This window comes from Chrysemys picta, chromosome 22 (assembly GCF_011386835.1).
Source record: "Chrysemys picta bellii isolate R12L10 chromosome 22, ASM1138683v2, whole genome shotgun sequence".
NCBI lineage: Eukaryota > Metazoa > Chordata > Testudines > Emydidae > Chrysemys > Chrysemys picta.
Window position 1 is genome coordinate 16,826,635 of NC_088812.1, and position 17,875 is coordinate 16,844,509.

Sequence of the window (17,875 nt, forward strand, 5' to 3'; positions counted from 1 at the left end):
ACACATGACCGATAAAATCACTGGAGTTGGCAATGATACTGTACTGAAACATCATTGTGCTAATCATCTAAATGTTTATCTTTTTGTGCCTAGTGAGTCAATTTTGGCTTCTATGACTAGACTTGGAGGCTGCTCCACCCTGTCAGGCTGCACACATCTCTCCTTTAACATTTTCCTGTGCTGTGAGATCTACAGAACTCTTTTGACAGTGGTGAGGTAGCTGGGTGTGCTGAGACTGCTTCGTCTTACTCTAATCACCTTGTGCTTACCCTGTCTTGTCACATATTGGTATCCTAAGCTCCTGGGACTCTGTGCTAGGCACTGTGCACAGTGAACAGTGGGGCCCCAATCCTTGACTGGGGCCTGTGGGTGCTACTGCAGTACAAATCTTTAAAAATAATAATGAGGTGGAGCACTCTTAAGAGCAGCGTGCTTTCTGTGCTTCAGGGAGAGGCATGTCAAACTGCTGGGCACGGCTGCATATGTTGTTATACCAATAAAAACTAGCAGGATCTTATTAAAGGGGACAAGATAAAGATGCCACATTTATTATGATAACAATTTGATTTATGACCAATAATTAATTTATACACACACATTATACCTAATACCTATACACACACACATCCATCAGATGTTCTGCAGCTGCTGCATAGTTACCAGTCCTGCTTGAGTTTGCAGCTTGGGTTCGTAGCTTGTGGCGGCTAACTGGCACAAGGACGAGCTGGGTCTCTGGGCATGCACCAATGCCCTTCCATGTTGGCAGGAGAATGTTACCCTCCTCCAAAGTTTTTCCATCTCGCCCATCCTTTTTGTAGGCTTTAGTTTGAATCCAGAGTCTATAGGTCTTGCTGTGTCATGCTGCCTTCAGGTTTGGTGATTGATCACCCGTCAATTGCAGACATGACTTTCAGCCTTGGACCGGGCTTTGATCTTCCTTCTATTGTACCTTTTCTTTTTAGGGTGGATTCTTCTTACTTTGTTAGGGCTCTTGTCTGCATTTTCAGCCGTTTGGTGTTTGAACTTTATTTAATCAGGACAGGCTGGGGCTGGAGATTGATTCCATCATCCATACATACCTCATTCACACATCTAAACTAAACTAATAAGATTACAGCAGGGTTTGCAAAAATGAAGGTTGCAGCAAGCCCTTACAAAACGGAGTAAGCGTTTTAAAATGGGGTTTGAATTACAATATGGCAAACAGTGAACAGAAGTTACAATATAGACAAGTATAATGGATGGCAAACAGTGAACAGAAGTTACACTGTAGGCAAGTGTAATAAATGGTGAACAGAAGTTACAATATTGAAACAGTGCAAGTCTTAGTGATTTAAGCAGGAATTGGATTGATAGTGAAATTTACAAAGGCAGCTGACTGAACAGCTATGGCTCTTAACAAGCATTTTAATTGTTAATTAGCCAGTTATTGGGGTAACCGGTTTTATGAATGAATATTGTTTCATTCATAAAACTTTACTTATGAAGTTACATTAATAAAGTGAACAATTAAAAACAATTTAATTCATCAGTTCTACATTGTCATCTTGCCAATGTTGAGTAGATAGATTTGTTTTTTGAGTCCTGACTTTTTCTGTAAACTCTCTGGATCAAAGATTAGAACTCTGTTAGAATCCAACTTCAGTTCTGGATATTCTTTGGTCAGGAATCGGGATCTGAAAGCAACTACAAAACCTCTGAAATGATTATGGAGGAAGCAGCTTTGTGTGCTTTGGAGTGGATTTTTAAGCAAAAAGGAAACCATGATTTAAGCTGTTCTTTTTACCTATTCTGAAAGAAATGTTGATACTCATTGGTTGGTAACTAATTAAAATCTTGGTTTGCAACTAAATAAGCCTTTTACGCTAAACTTGGTACTCCTGCTAATCAGGAGGATATGCTAGATCTATGTACGTTATTTAACTTCTAAATCTTCTAATAATCTGAATTTTTATTAGAAAATGGTGAATGATACATTTCTTATTTTCTAGATTTATTCATGATTTGTGACAAATTCTATATGGATGGAAATTAGAATTTAAAATTGTATTTTTATTAGTTACATATCCAGCACATTAAGTTAGTTTTATGTAAGTGGAAAAATTCTATATCCAGCACAAGAGGAAATATTTAACTGATTTAATAAACAAAGGAAGTCTCTGCACTTAATGAACTGAACTGATTTGTTTCTGGTCACCATGTCCTTCAGGATTTTAGAGCTAGTAAATCTCATCCTTTCTCTCCTAGTTTTTTTTTTATTCATAGATTGCAAAAGGAAAACAAGCTATTCTGCTTTTTCAAATCCCAGTTGGTTTCTCAACTTTGAGTGAGTGAATTAATCATTGAACTGATCTAGTTGAGAAAATATTTTCTTTATTTCAGTTTATTCTACATCTGTAGATGAGGCTACTGCTGTCAAAAGCTGGTTTCGCACTTCAACAAACTCTGGTTTCAGGTGCTTAGCCAATGATTGCCTCCAGTTCCATGGCTTGACTTTCTCTGAAACTTCAGCAGCGAACATGTACTGCTTAATATTATGTATTTAATTTAAACAATTGTAGTAGATTTGAGTAAGTTTAGGTTTTAACATAGATTGGCCTAATTTCCAATTTAATGTTAAATTGTGTGTGTGTGTGTAAATATGTATTTAATTTAAATAAAATAAAAATTAGATTTTTTTATTTTAATATTTTTGATTTTTAAATTGTGGCTTTTTATCCACCCTGTGCTCTTAAGAGGAGGATTCTCTTCAGTCAGCCCATGTAGAGCCAGATTTATAGTTCATTATAGTATCAAGAATGTGATAAACATGTTCTTGTCTTTGACAAATACATACTTTTCCTTCACATATTTTAAGGCCAGAAGGGACCCTGATCTAATCTGACCACCTGCATATCACAGGCCATTGAATTTAACTCAGCAATTCTTGCATCAAAGGCTTTTCACCTGGCCAGCATACTGAAGTGGCTCAGTTAACCAGTCCTAGGGAAATGCACTCCATGATCTTCACAGTGGTTGTGTGAAGTGGTGCTTCCATGCAAACAATAAATTAACAATATATTACAGTTGCTTTCAGAACTTGCTGATCATGTATGTGAACACCTGATAGTCCAATGAGTCTCTGCAAACCTAGCTTGGCAGTGAATTGGAGGGCTCAAAAGAAGGGGGTTCGGAGAGTGAGCATTGGCAGGACATCTAGACACCGCTTCTCTTATTGGAGTCTATCAGTAAGTTAAGAAAATAATCCAGATAGAGAAGATACAAGAGAACACTCTTTATTCTACTGAAAGAAGATCAGGAGCCCCATAGTACAGGCTGTTTCCATTCTGGAGGGACTTTTAGTTAAGACATCCAGGAGTTGGATCAAGGGAGGGTGGCACGTTAGTTGAGACTGAAGACAAGATAAAGGAAGAATGTGGCAACAAGGAATAGTAATAAGGTAAAGAGAGAATTGCCTGTGTGTGTGAAGCTAGTCAACCTAGACCTCTCTTAGAAGATGGAAAATCAGACAGAAGAAAGGGGCTAACGATGGACTGTAGCTGGCTACGTGAGCAAAAGCTGAAAGGACGCTACTAAAAAAAAAAGGAAGAGGGGAAAATCTTGCTAGCCTAGTTGCTATAATTATGGCCATAGGAAAAGCTAATTTGATAAATAAGCAGATTTAAAAAAAGAAAACTTTGGAGGATGGCTGAAAAGTGATATATTGACACTATTAACATAATCACATTCCTAAATAGCTTTTTTTTGTTTTTGTTTTTTTAATGGTTACTGTTGCCCAATAACTCTCTCAATGCAAATCTAGTGTCAAAGGGAAACTTTCTCCAACTTGCAAATTCAAATAGAATTCTGCAACTTGCTTTTAGGGGACTTCAGGATAAAAAGATTTAGTTAGTGCGAGTCAGGAATCAGAGTACCTGTGTTCCAGCATGACCTTGTCATTATGCCCAAGCACTAATCGGAAAGCCTGTATACCTGGCTTCTTTCCACTCCTTTAAAGTAACAGCATTTGGGATTTTGGAACCATTAGAGACGTGAAATGTTTGTTGCTACCTAATCCATGTCATGTGAGTGCTAACAAAGATACTTGGATACTGTGCAGAATCTAAAACCTTAAAATGATAAGCAAGCTTTATTAAGTTTATATGCTTTACCTCTCTACATTAAACATCCATCAACTGCTCTTCTCAGTTTCATGCCCTTCGTATCCCAAGGTGCTGGTCTCTTCCCCACAATGGCAGGGGCCCTGTTTGCCCCCCCAGGACCCCATTCTTCCCCTACATAAGAACGGCTATACTGGGTCAGACCATAGATCAGTGGGTCTCAAACTTTTTTTACTGGCGACCCTTTTTCACAAAGCAAGCCTCTGAGTGCGACCCCCTCCCCCCCCCCGGTAAACTAAACACACTTTTTAATACTGTATATTTAACACCATTATAAATGCGGGAGGCAAGTGGGGTTTAGGGTGGAGGTTGACAACTCGCGACCCTCCCACGTAATAACCTCACGACCCCCAGTTTGAGAACCCCTGCCATAGATCCATCTAGCCTAGGATTGCCAACCCTCCAGGAATTAAAGATTGGCAAGCGATGAAGCCTCCAGGAATATGTTCACCAAAAACAGTTGGATTCTGTCCCTTGATACCTAGAACATTCCTTAAAAGTTTGGAATTGTTTGGATGTGGCACTCAAAAGTTAGAAATGCCATTGAGTTCAGTGTAAGACCTCGCTTCACTTGACCAAGTTTCCTCTTTTTTTTAAAGCTTTAATACCAGGATATGGCTTTTCAATGGCCTGGGTCTAACTGTATTAGCTAACAGCTTTCTGGCTTTGTAGAAGTCCATAATCAAATTGAGTGTATTGATGGGCTTGTTCCACTGTGAAATCTTTGTATGGCCTCTCTAAAGGCTGATGCAATCCGGTTCCTCAGAGGTAACGAGGTAATCGTTCCTTTTTTATATTAGGATGTTGCATCTGCTGACCTCTTAAACCAGTGGTTCGCAGACTTTTGTACTGGTGATCTCTTTCACATAGAAGCTAATAGAATATATGACCATAAAGCTAATAGAATATATGACCACTTACTTTACATGAATAAGTCTCTTTAATGATGAGTTTTTGAATGGTATAGCTGTAGCTGTGTATTTTATTAAGTACAGTAATCAGTCGTTTTCCTGATATCTATACCAACTGAAGGAGGTCATGAAACGGGGAAACCTCGGTATTGTAAATTAATTAACACTAGTGGCTCCACATATGACCTTTCACGTATAACCCTCTTGTTGAAAAGCCCTCTTTCTGTGTTACATAACTTTAGATTGCAGTATAAACTCAACTGCTAGGTTTTGCTCTTGTCCTAACTCCTGTTTTTTGTCCTTATACGGGGGGTCCCCCTTGGGTATAACTCACTCAAGACTTAATTCTCTTTGTAGCCTTCAGGCTCGAGAGGTCTAATTCTTGATGCATTAGAAGACATTCTGAGGGGCAGCATAGTTCAGTGGATAGGGCATAGGACAGGGATGCCAAAGACCTGGGTTCTAGTCACATTACTGCTGACCTGCTGTGTGACCTCAGGTCAGTCACTTCACCTCTGTACCCTCTCCAACCTTTGTTCTATCTAATTAGATTGCAAGCTCTTTAGACCTGGGATTCTCTCTTACTATATTTATACAGTGCTTAGCCCAGTGGGGCCCTGACACTACTTTAGGCCTCTGGCCACTCTGCAATCTCACCACTACTACTATTACTTATAATATATCCTAGATTATTAGTCTTATTGCTTACTCTAGACACTTTCACATACTCTGCTCTCTAGGCTCTGAGACATTACTATACACCGCATCCAAATGAGACTAGACCACATGTAAATGCATATTCCAATGGATATAAAAATTTACATGGGGGTGGGAAGTATTGAGATGAATGCATTTGTGAAATTTAATAAGTTACTGCAAACCAATCAATGATGGGAAGTCTGATGTTGAGATGAATGATGAGAGGAGAGGAAAGTGATCAGGAACAATCAGCATGGATTCACCAAGGGCAAGTCATGCTTGACTAATCTAATTGCCTTCTATGATGAGATAACTGGCCCTGTGGATGAGGGGAAAACAGTGGAAGTGTTATTCCTTGACTTTAGCAAAGCTTTTGATACAGTCTCCCACAGTATTCTTGCCAACAAGTTAAAGTAGTATGGGCTGGATGAATGGCCTATAAGGTGGATAGAAAGCTGGCTAGATCGTCGGGCTCAACGAGTAGTGATCAATGGCTCCATGTCTAGTTGGCAGCCGGTATCAAGTGGAATGCCCCAAGGGTTGGTCCTGGGGCCAGTTTTGTTCAAAATCTTCATTAATGATCTGGAGGATGGTGTGGACTGCACCCTTAGCAAGTTTGCAGATAGAATGAAACTGGGAGGAGTGGTAGATACGCTGGAGGGTAGGGATAGGATACAGAGGGACCTAGACAAATTAGAGGATTGGGCCCAAAAAAACCTGATGAGGTTCAACAAGGACAAGTGCAGAGTCCTGCACTTAGGACGGAAGAATCCCATGCACTGCTACAGACTAGGGACTGAATGGCTAGGCAGCAGTTCTGCAGAAAAGGACCTAGGGGTTACAGTGGACGAGAAGCTGGATATGAGTCAACAGTGTGCCCTTGTTGCCAAGAAGGCTAACAGCATTTTGGGCTGTATAAGTAGGGGGGGCATTGCCAGCAGATCGAGGGACGTGATCATTCCCCTCTATTTGACATTGGTGAGGCCTCGTCTGGAGTACTGTGTCCAGTTTTGGGCTATGCAGACAATGAATTTAGAGCAGGGGTGGGCAAACTTATTGGCCTGAGGACCACATCGGCGTTCCGAAACTGTATGGAAGGCTGGGTAGGGAAGGCTGTGCCTCCCCAAACAGCCTGGCCCCCACCCCCTGACTGCCTCCTTCAGAATCCCTGACCCATCCACCCCTCTCTCCCCCGCTCCTTATCCCCTGACTGCTCCCTCCCGGGACCCCACCCCCTATCCAACCCCCTCCCCCCGCTCCCTGTCCCCTGACTGCCTCTTGTAGCCGCGCTGCCCGGCAGGAGCTTGCAGCCCCGCCACACAGAGCACTGGCGGCATGGCGAGCTGGGACAGCAGGGGAGGGGCCGGGGGCTAGCCTCCCTGGCCAGGAGCTCAAGGGCCGGGCAGGACGGTCCCGGGCCGTAGTCAGTCACTCTAATTCAGAGGTGGGCAAAGTTTCTTTAGCAAGAATGATCATCCAGTGAAGACATCTCCTTCATTCTGCCAAGACTTCCTCATGCTTGTGTCTGTCTTGCAGTTCTAGGGAACTAAGCATGGGGTATAGCCATAGAAATTGTAACCTCTTGAGAAGCCAATATATACACTATAGTTAAGTGCTAGAGCCTGGAAGAAATATAAAGCATTATAACAGTTAAAAAGTTCAGTGATGTTGCATGAAGAAAAATGTTTGACATCAGGAAAATAGTGCCTACTACAGAACCCAAGGGAATCAGTTCTAATCACAGTAGCTAGAAATAAGACTCAAGTAGATCAATCCAGTTAATCCTCTGTCAGTGTAATATTTATACACTTCTCCAGTCTAGGTTTAAATGACCCAAGAGATGGAAATTTCTATCGCTTTCCATGGGAGACTATTTTGTAACTGAATTGATCTCATTAAATTTAGGCTGAATATAACCTGGGGTGAGAGATTGAGTATCCTGTTAACCCTTTTGTTGGGGAAGATTGTGGGCCTGTTTGTCCGTTGCCCTAGACTTTTGGTAGTCCCCTACACCAGTGCAGAGTGGATATAAAATGCTATGAAACCATAATTGTTTTTATCCCTGTTTCATAGCATTTCATACCCGCATTGCACATGCTTTTCCCTGGTATAAATGACTGCCCATGACACAGGACAATGACAAATCAGACTCTGTCCATCTTACAAATATTTATTTAAATTGATTCCAGACTTTTAGTGAAATGAGAATTCATCAACTACCCATTTCCCCCCCAAGTTTCAAGCCAGCCTGCCTACCAACCCCTGTCAATTTCGAACCTATGAGGTTGGTACCCATCTGCTTAAACGGATATCAGTGCTGAATGTCTGAATTAGATGCTCCTGGCACTATTCCATTGCTCGCTGTATGTCCATTGGTTGGCCTCTACTATTGGTGATCCTTTTATTGATCATGTATTTCAATGCTGGAAGGATTTCCCAACATCATCAGCATTAATCCAGCACAGCTTTGTTTCTCTTCCCATGTCTCTAAAGGTTGTCTATTAGATTGCTATGGAATTTCTGCTTATTATAGGTTTTTTCCATGTTCTTCTTTTTACCTTTTATGTCTACTTCTTGTTTAGGAAGTCAGGATGCAGAAAGCCATTTCTCTTGCCTCTCAGATTGAGAAACATGGTTATATTCACTAGAACCACTGGAAAGAAGAGGCAACTTCTTCCATTTGTTTGCCCATGCTTCACGTCTCTGCATCTTCTCACTCTAATCTTCTAACTCTAAGCCTGATCCACACTTAGCTGGACTCTTAAGATTAATGGGTCCATGCATGTTTCTTTTCGATAACGCCACTGTGTGGTGGTTTATTTATTTTTTATTTTTTTCTGCCGTCCTGCATCATTCACATCTGTCTCAGTGATGTCCCTCCTGATGGTGCCTTTGTGATTTAATTCCACTTCCCTTTCTGCAACTTCATCTGAACCTTTGCACTTCCTTCTTCAGAATGGAAAACCCTCTCCACTTTGTGCTTATAGACCTATCTACACACTAGAGCGCCTCATGTTCTCCTTGTTTGTCACTCACTTAGGCTTACTGAGCCACAGCAGTTAAATCTGGCCCAGTCCCTGTGTGTCTCTGCCACCCCCACACATAAACTTCCGAGCAGACTAGTAAACATGGTTTACCAGCCAGCACTTTGCCTTCTGTCACTCACCCTTGGAAACAGAATCTGTTCTTGGACAGACACATTTAAGGTGGCGTTAAGGTTGAAGTTGGGGAGTGCATCTCTGACCTAATCCTGAGGGGATCCCCCTTTGTCATCCCCCCCCCCCCATTTACATCATTACTTTTTAAAAGCAGTCTTCTGAAACTTCCCCAGTGCTTAAAGACTTATTGAAAATCAGCATTAATGGTCCAGCGAGCTCCTCAACCAACTTTTTTTTAAATTTTTGGCTGCAAATTATCTGGACCTGCTAATATAAAAATGTCTTTAGTAGCTTTTATTTAACAACTTCCTGAGGTATTAGTGGATAATATTGGTCATCATGATAGTTGGTGTTCTCTTCACACCAGCAGCAGGGCCACCCAGAGGATTCAGGGGGCCTGGGGCAAAGCAATTTTGGGGGCCCCTTCCATAAAAGTTGCAATACTATAGAATACTATATTCTTGGAGGGGGGCGGGCCTGGGGCAAATTGCCCCACCTGCCCCCCCGGGGCGGCCCTGACCAGCAGCACTAACCACTGTAGTTTTTGTAGGCATAATGGCAAAGGAATGTGGTGTGTGGTTTTTTGAGGTGGGATCTGAAAGTGGATAATGAGGTAGCTTTGCAGAGACCCTTGATCTCCAAGTCCTAAGCTAGTTCCCTAACATCTCTCTCCTTTTGGAGACGCGTAGGGCTGACATGGATTCTTTGTTCCAAATATTGCAGGTCCATATCTGGGGTTTAGTTAATTCTGCCTTTAATCTCACCCAGTGATGCTAATAGTAGAATGTGGCTTTTAACCATCCTGCAGAGGAGTCAACTCTAAAATTGTTCTGGCAGACCCTTCCACTAATGATGAATGTGATCGGGTTTTCTGCATGTCCAACATGCCTTCAGTCATTCCTATGTAAGAAGGATCACACAGCCACAAACAAGAAGAACATAAGAATGGCCCTACTAGGTCAGACCAAAGGTTTGTCTAGCCCAGTATCCTGTCTTCCAACATTGGCCAGGTGCCCCAGAGGGAATGAACAGAACAGGTAATCAAGTGATCCATCCCCTGTCGCTCATTCCCAGCTTCTGGCAAACAGAGGCTAGGGACACTATTCCTGCCCATCCTGGCTAATAGCCATGATGGACCTATTCTCCATGAATTTAGCTAGTTCTTTTTTTAACCTTGTTATGGTCTTGGCCTTCACAACATCCTCTGGCAAGGAGTTCCACAGGTTGACTGTGTTGTGTGAAGTACTTCCTTTTATTTGTTTTAAATGTGCTGCCTATTAATTTCATTTGGTGACCCTTAGTTCTTGTGTTATGAGATGGTAATTGAATATAGTATATTAGTGTTTAAAAGAACGTGCAGTATCATTCATGCTATGCAGATTATTTCCCCCCATCTATTTAATGTTTAACTATAGGGGCTTCCTTACTATAATTGCTTCCTCTGCATATTGTCTGGTAGTGTTCTAATTGTTAATTATATTCTTAACCAGCTCAGTGTGGCTATGGCAGTTTTGTTTTTCCATTCTTAGTCAACCTTACAGTGGAAGGAAATTTTAAGGTTAGGATGATGACCTAACTTTTCAAAGACTTGACTTCAGTTTGCTCTATTGGAATAGGACTCACTGAACTCTACCCTTGGTATAGCACAGAGTGTGGTTTTTTTTTTTTTTTTTTTTTTTTAAGCCTCTACGTAGACTCCACCAGGACAAAAAATAGGTCAGCTCCTACATACAGATGTGAAACTAGTTTGACCTTTTTTCCAAATCAGAGGTGCATGACCAGGGGCAACAGTCTTAAGACAAACAACTTGGGCTCTTTCAAGAGTTGAAGAATAAATGTCAGCTTGACGAATCCACCATCCTGCAGATCTGTCAGTTTCGTTCTAGTATTGAGTAACATATTCCAGGAATTCCAACACGAAATTGTGCTAAACGGCCTAGTAATTCTCATGGTGATTGCATCTGACGTTCATTAGGAGAGCAGAATAATTAATTGTGTAATTTTAATGACAAACCACCTTTGCTTTTCATTAAAAGTTAAGTAAGCTAATAGCAGGGAGAGCAAGCTACAGGGATAAAGCATATACAGTGTAATTACAAGACTCAGTAATGCAGTGGTGGCCAACCTGAGCCTGAGAAGGAGCCCGAATTTACCAATGTACATTTCCAAAGAGCTACAGTAATACGTCAGCAGCCCCCATGTCAGCACCCACCCTCCACTCCCAAAGCCGCCCAGTCCTGTCGATCAGCGCCTCCCCTCCCTCCCTGTGCCTCCGGCCCGCCACGGGCACATGTGGCGTGCATCCGAATCCCTGCTGTTGCCGGGGAGCCCCGCGCCACTCCCGCTCGCAGCTGCAGCTCCTTCCCAGCGGGACGCGCCCCCCAGCCCACCCTGGGCACATGTGGCGTGCGTCCAGCGGCTCCTTCCCGGCGGGAGGGAGACTAGGCGCAGGGGACACGTGCTGCATGTGGCCGGGGCAGCGGGAGGGAGAGGCGCGGGGCTCCCCGGCAGCAGCGGGGATTCGGCCCGCGCTGGCCCCTGCCGGCTCCGCACTACCCCTGCCCGGACCCACCACGCGCCGCATATGCACATGGTGGGCCGGGGGGCGGGAGGCTCCGGGGGAGGGCAGTGCGCGCGGCCGGGGCCTGCTAATGCCCCCGGCCCCTTAGGGAGGGGGGAAAAAAAAGAGGAGTTTCATTCTCCGCGCCCCCCCCCTTTCTTTGCTCCCCCCCTCCCCCCCCCCCCCACGTCCCGATATTTTATAGCGCTGATCTGGTCACCCTACAGGCATAGCAGGAACTAGAGAGCTGGAGTGCTCTTCTCTGCTTGGTGCGGGTGTACTGGCCAGAGTCTTATCAGAGCAAGGAGCAGAGTGTCAGTAACTCAGGGTTAGCATTGACTGGACCATCTAGGCACGGAATATACCTGCAGAGGAAGCAGAAGTTTACTGGTACCCCATATGGGGAAGAGACAATGGTCCTTCTCTTTACCATCCTTCCCACTCAACCCTTTCTCCCAGCAGAGGAGAAGAGAGGATGGCACTGTGCTGCTTTCCATTTCTGAAGGTATCTCCCAATTAGACCTTGGTGCCCAGGTACCAGAGTGATTAGAGATGGCAGTATTATTCCTTCCCAGAACTTAACACTTGCAGGTGCCAGATGTTTATAAATGTTAATCTGGCTTTATGTAGATATCAACAAAGCATGCTTTCTAGGTCTTCATCCAATATTGTTTTAAGGGGTGTGGGACACTTTGTTCTAATATTGAACTCCTGTTTCCCTAAGGGACAATGTCCCACTCAGCCAGGGAAGCCACCTTCATTTTGGAAAAATGTTGGGTGCATTGTAACGTCCTATCCACATCCCTAGCACTTAGATAACACACAGAGGTGCTGGGGCAACCTAGTTCCATCGGAGTAGCTAGGGCACTAGTGCATAGCAGTGACTAATTCTGATGGATGTTTCGTGTAGAGCTGGGGGAGAAAAGGAAGCTGCTGCTTTGCAGGGAGGGAGGGAGGGAGGTTGGCAGACAGATTGAGGTTGGGAGGATGCTGCTTTTGGTGTCTGAGTAACCTGGTTAGTGAAACCTGCAGGTTATAATTTATGTAATGTCCCTGCTGATCAGGCAAACGCGCACAAAGGGTGGAAAATCTGCATCTTGCACCTTGGCAGCTATTTGAGAAATCCACAGCCTAGATTATGGCAAGAATTAAAGCAGAGCAAAAGTTAGTTTTGATTCCAGCTGGGATGTTCCTCTGTTAGGTTTGGGATTCGAACGCTAAAACTAATTTGAAAAACCTCTGTTTTTAAAATACAAACATGGCGAGGGAGCCCAAATAAGGGGAATCTGCCCATGTTTCACAGGCAGCCACATGGCCTGTGGATTCAGAGTTGATGTGCTGTATTAATGGAGAGCTAAAATGCAGAGTTTGTCTCTGTTTTCAGTATGTTCCTGTATTTCCCCTCCATCATCCATTCCAGGAATGCCCAGTCAGGTCTCGAGTCTCTACTGTCACCCGTTGCTGGGTAGGGACCCTTATCCCATTTCCTTCTGACTAAAAGAACAAGTTTTTTGCAGATACAGACTAACACGGCTTCTACTCTGATTCCTTCTGACTGGAGCTTTTAAGGCTGCGCAGCCCCCTGCTGTGCACTGTCATGGGCTGTGCTTTCTCTCCAAGGACAAGGACAATGTTTTTGTTTTTTTCACCAGTGACCACAGAGCTCTTTCTGAGCAGAGTACATTTATTTTTAGGACAAAAAAGCATATGGCGAAAGCATATAAAAGCAATAAAAGTTCCTACACACTGACTAAACATGCCAGAATTCACTCCTCTTCCCACAGGATGAGTCTGACAGGCCGACATTCCTTCCAACCCTTCAGCAAGGGGTGGGGCTTTTCCTGGGACAGAAAGTCCTGTCCATTTGCTAAATCAAAAGGAAGACCACAAGTCCATTTAATTTCATCCTGTTCTACCAAAAGTCCTTTCTTTGTTTCCTATCTCTGGAAAATCCAGCTTTTCCCCCTCTGTGAAAACTACCCTGTGGGGTGGAACTTCTCTGGAATTGTTTGATCTCTGGGTAATTACCTCCTGCTGTTTCTAGTTCCTGTAGGAGATGTGGTTCCCCCGCCCCCATAGCCCCTCACTATGGAGTAAAACATAATATGTAAACCATTCATAAATGTAATACCGTGGTCCCCCAAAATATTGCATGGGTTGCAATATCTGTCACAAGGACAAAGTGATTACTCCAAACAAAGAATACCATCAATGGGCAGTGGAGTCATTCTAAGGGTGCCATGTGATGTCTCTGGCAAAATACATAAGGCGGGGAGCAGCTGGCAGATCTTGGTATTTGTATGAGAGAGAGCTACAAAATCTTAAGGATGGAGCAGATGCAAAGAAGAGAGAGCAAGAAAGAGGGTCTGATTCTCCATTACCCTGCCCCATGTACATCACTTATATCAGGGCAAAATGGGTGTAAAAAACACTAAATCAGAATAGCAGTGGATCTCAGTGACTCCACAAGGAACAGGGCAATGGACACTCTCTGGCCCAATGGCTTTCTTTACCTATTGTAGTGTTTTTCATACTGAAGGATCTCAAAGCACTTTATTTACAAAGTCAGCAACTACAAAACACAAGTATCCCTTAATCCAATCCCTAAATTCCAACTTCCTCCTAAAGGAGAGTTTAATAGTTGTTTTAAAAGTAGATGGGGCATCACACAGCAGTTCAACACAGGAAGTGAAGAAAAATCCTTTAGACCATCCAACACTGTGTGAATTGAGTGAGTCAGAAGAGCGCTGAAGGGTTGCCATGATAACAATGCTAATATCCAGAGTCTTGGTTCCCTCCTGACCCCCCCCCCCCCCCAAACAAAATCAGGGGACCTTTTATTGACCGTAAGTAGCCAGGACCTCAAGTTTGATGTTTAAAACACAGCAGCATCCCGGGTGAAGTAGTGTTACCGTCTCAGGGGAGGGAGAGTGCCACCTATGGAATTGCCAACACCATTGTCTGCAGAACCTGTATCCTATGGAATTCTTCTATCCACATGCTACCTCAGCCCAGTCCTGCTTAACATTTGAGATCTGACAGGATCACCTCACAAATTTAATTCTTATTTAAATCTTTGGGATACCAAACAGTCTTGTAAATCTATATAATGAATTTGCCTAATCTCTGCCCAGACTTGCCCTGTGCCCCAGGGTTCTTTGAAAGCTGCAGAGGGTACAGCATGTTTCACAGCAGAACAGAAGCTGCTGTTGGATCTAGAGGAACATAATATGGAGGGGAAAATGGTCATTTAAGAACTGGTTTGTAATAGAGGACCAGTCCAGACTCCATTTGTGACCGGGCCCCATTATGCTGTGTACGTGCTATAGAAACACAAGAGACAGACCATATCCTAGAGCGATTACAATCTGAAGTATGATAAAATACAGCAAGTGGCTTTAAATTAAAAAAAAAAAAAAAGGAACCGGGAAAGGAGGATGAATGTAACCGTAGTAAGAACATCCATTTATATAGCCTAGCTGTGTGATGGGTTAGAGATGTTCTTGTTCTTAAAAAAGGTATAGGCATAGATATAAAGTCCCCATTGACCATCTACCCAGCCATTATTAGGTGAGTTAACCATATGGTAGAGATTAGTCTTGAGGGGCGACTTCAAGGAGGGTAGAGTAGTGGTTTGATGGACTAATGTCCTAGCAATACCTTTCCCTCTAACTTCTAAATGTGTAACTTCTTGTACACTTGCATGGTTTTCACTTTCATAATGGTCCAGTATATCTTTATTGACCTAAGATGGTATTTCCTATGGAATTTGGGCACCTAACTCCTTTTGCCTCTTTAAAAAATACACTAAAATCTTAGGTTTGGGGGATGCTAGATAAGAGAGGTGTAGTAATTGACACCAAATATTAAGATTGGTAGAGATCTGTAGCAGTGTGTGTCAAACCTATCCCAAAATATTTCAGATTATCCTCCATTCTCTATGGGTTGGTAAATGGGAAGCAGATCTTTATAGGTGGAATTTTTTTTTAACTGAAATAATATAAATATTGGACTGTCTCAGTCTTGAGTCTCTTTTGATTTAAAAAAAAAATTTAAACTCTTAGCAAAATTCTATTCTACTCTTTCTGAGAAAAGGATTAATAGAAAGTATTAAGTCAAAGTAATTTCAGTTTAATAAAAGTATTCTAGAACTTTTCATTTGGCCTTTTGATCTAGCAGCTGCACAAATAGTGACAAGGCTTCATATCTCAGCCTTCAAAATGGGAAACTGACAGTGGTGAATCACTGCAGAAAATGGGGAAAGAAGTTAGTGTGGTATCTCTATTGCATAGAACAGAGACTAGGTAGATGAGGTAATATCTTTTATTTTTTTTTTTATTTTTTTATTTTTAACCAACTTTGTTGGTGGAAGATAAAGCTTTTGAGCTCCACAGAGTTCTTCAGGTCTGGGGAAGGAAGCAGAGCAGCTGCGTAGATTAGTCACAGTTCCAATGTAAATGCACCAAAGCAAAAAAGTAACCCGTTCAATTATTTCTGGGATCTGAGCATGCACATATTAATCCACTGTTGTCCTGTAATCATGCCAACAGGGTAGCCAGAAAAAGAAATGAGATTTCCCCATTCCACATGGTAGTTAAACATGCATCTTAACTTTCAGCATTTAAATGATCCCACTGACTTCATGTGTAAATGCTTTGTTGAATCAAGGCCAAAGCTGGGAAAAGCCATTCAGCACCAATTAACTCCATCCCACACAAGCCTGCCAGTGCCTCAGTGTTAAGGACTTGACGAGCTGAATTGTGAAACTTACGTTTATAGAAAAATGTTATCAAGATTAAAGAAACTAGCTGTGCGTCATTCTCATCCTTTGTTCTTCTTCCTGTGTCTTTGAGCACGGCATGGATTCTCCCCTAGCATTGCTCTAATTCTCCTAGCAATGTGCTTGGTCTGGGCATCTGGAGGGCAGTATGCCCTCCTATTAGCAATATCTCTTAACCCCGCCTCCTGTAGACACGTTATGAGAACCTCTGTGCCATGGAAAGCTGAACATGGCATTTGGTGCTGCAAGAACCTTTTTGGGTGGGGTGGGTTATTTTGAGAACACCACACCCAGGTAATGAATATTGCTTACGTCAATAGATCAGAGTTAAAGGCAGGAGTAAATTCCCAGAATTCAAGCAGAATCTGAGATTATCCATTTGACTTGCCTGACCATCATTAATGTTTTGAGCAATTACATTGTCAAACATTTTTTGACCACAGATTGTTCCATGTCACAACTTCAGAACTGTTGGGGAGTATACCAGGACGGTGTGACGCATGTTCTGGATGCCGGTAAAGTAGTTTTTGTTTTTGTTTTTCTCTCTTACAGAAGGAATATCTGTCTGTAGTGGGATGCCTATTGCTTGCTTCTGCAGTATGTCAGGAAAGAGGGAGAATTTGTGAGTTTCTAAAATAGCTGGGAGTGAATTCTGTAATTTTTGGCTGGGGTTTCTGTAGGACTATAAGAGAGTTCAGCACTCAGGTCACAATGAATTTCAAGTATCAGAGGGGTAGCCGTGTTAGTCTGAATCTGTAAAAAGCAACAGAGGGTCCTGTGGCACCTTTGAGACTAACAGAAGTACTGGGAGCATAAGCTTTCGTGGGTAAGAACCTCACTTCTTCAGATGCAAGTAATGGAAATCTCCAGAGGCAGGTATATATCAATGTAGAGATAACGAGGTTAGTTGAATCAGGGAGGGTGAGGTGCTCTGCTAGCAGTTGAGGTGTGAACACCAAGGGAGGAGAAACTGTTTCTGTAGTTGGATAGCCATTCACAGTCTTTGTTTAATCCTGATCTGATGGTGTCAAATTTGCAAATGAACTGGAGCTCAGCAGTTTCTCTTTGGAGTCTGGTCCTGAAGTTTTTTTGCTGTAAGATGGCAACCTTTACATCTGCTATTGTGTGGCCAGGAAGGTTGAAGTGTTCTCCTACAGGTTTTTGTATATTGCCATTCCTGATATCTGACTTGTGTCCATTTATCCTCTTGCGGAGTGACTGTCCAGTTTGGCCAATGTACATAGCAGAGGGGCATTGCTGGCATATGATGGCATATATAACATTGGTGGACGTGCAGGTGAATGAGCCGGTGATGTTGTAGCTGATCTGGTTAGGTCCAGTGATGGTGTTGCTGGTGTAGATATGTGGGCAGAGTTGGCATCGAGGTTTGTTGCATGGGTTGGTTCCTGAGTTAGAGTTGTTATGGTGCGGTGCGTGGTTGCTGGTGAGAATATGCTTAAGGTTGGCAGGTTGTCTGTGGGCGAGGACTGGCCTGCCTCCCAAGGTCTGTGAAAGTGAGGGATCATTGTCCAGGATGGGTTGTAGATCACTGATGATGCGTTGGAGAGGTTTAAGCTGAGGACTGTAGGTGATGGCCAGTGGGGTTC

General features: G+C 43.0%; 1 protein-coding gene across 6 annotated transcripts in view; it reads left to right on the forward strand.

The window, feature by feature from the left end:
• VDR (vitamin D receptor) overlaps positions 1–17,875 on the forward strand; it is a 120,481-nt gene that overhangs the window by 36,091 nt on the left and 66,515 nt on the right. For 5 of the 6 annotated variants that reach the window (XM_065576020.1, XM_065576019.1, XM_065576021.1 and 2 more), the window contains one exon: positions 16,712–16,783. The exons of the other annotated variant lie outside the window; for it this stretch is intronic. In XM_065576020.1, the coding sequence (XP_065432092.1) occupies positions 16,720–16,783 (64 nt within the window). In that variant the 5' untranslated portion in view covers positions 16,712–16,719. The remainder of the gene's footprint in view (positions 1–16,711; positions 16,784–17,875) is intronic. 6 annotated transcript variants of the gene reach the window in all.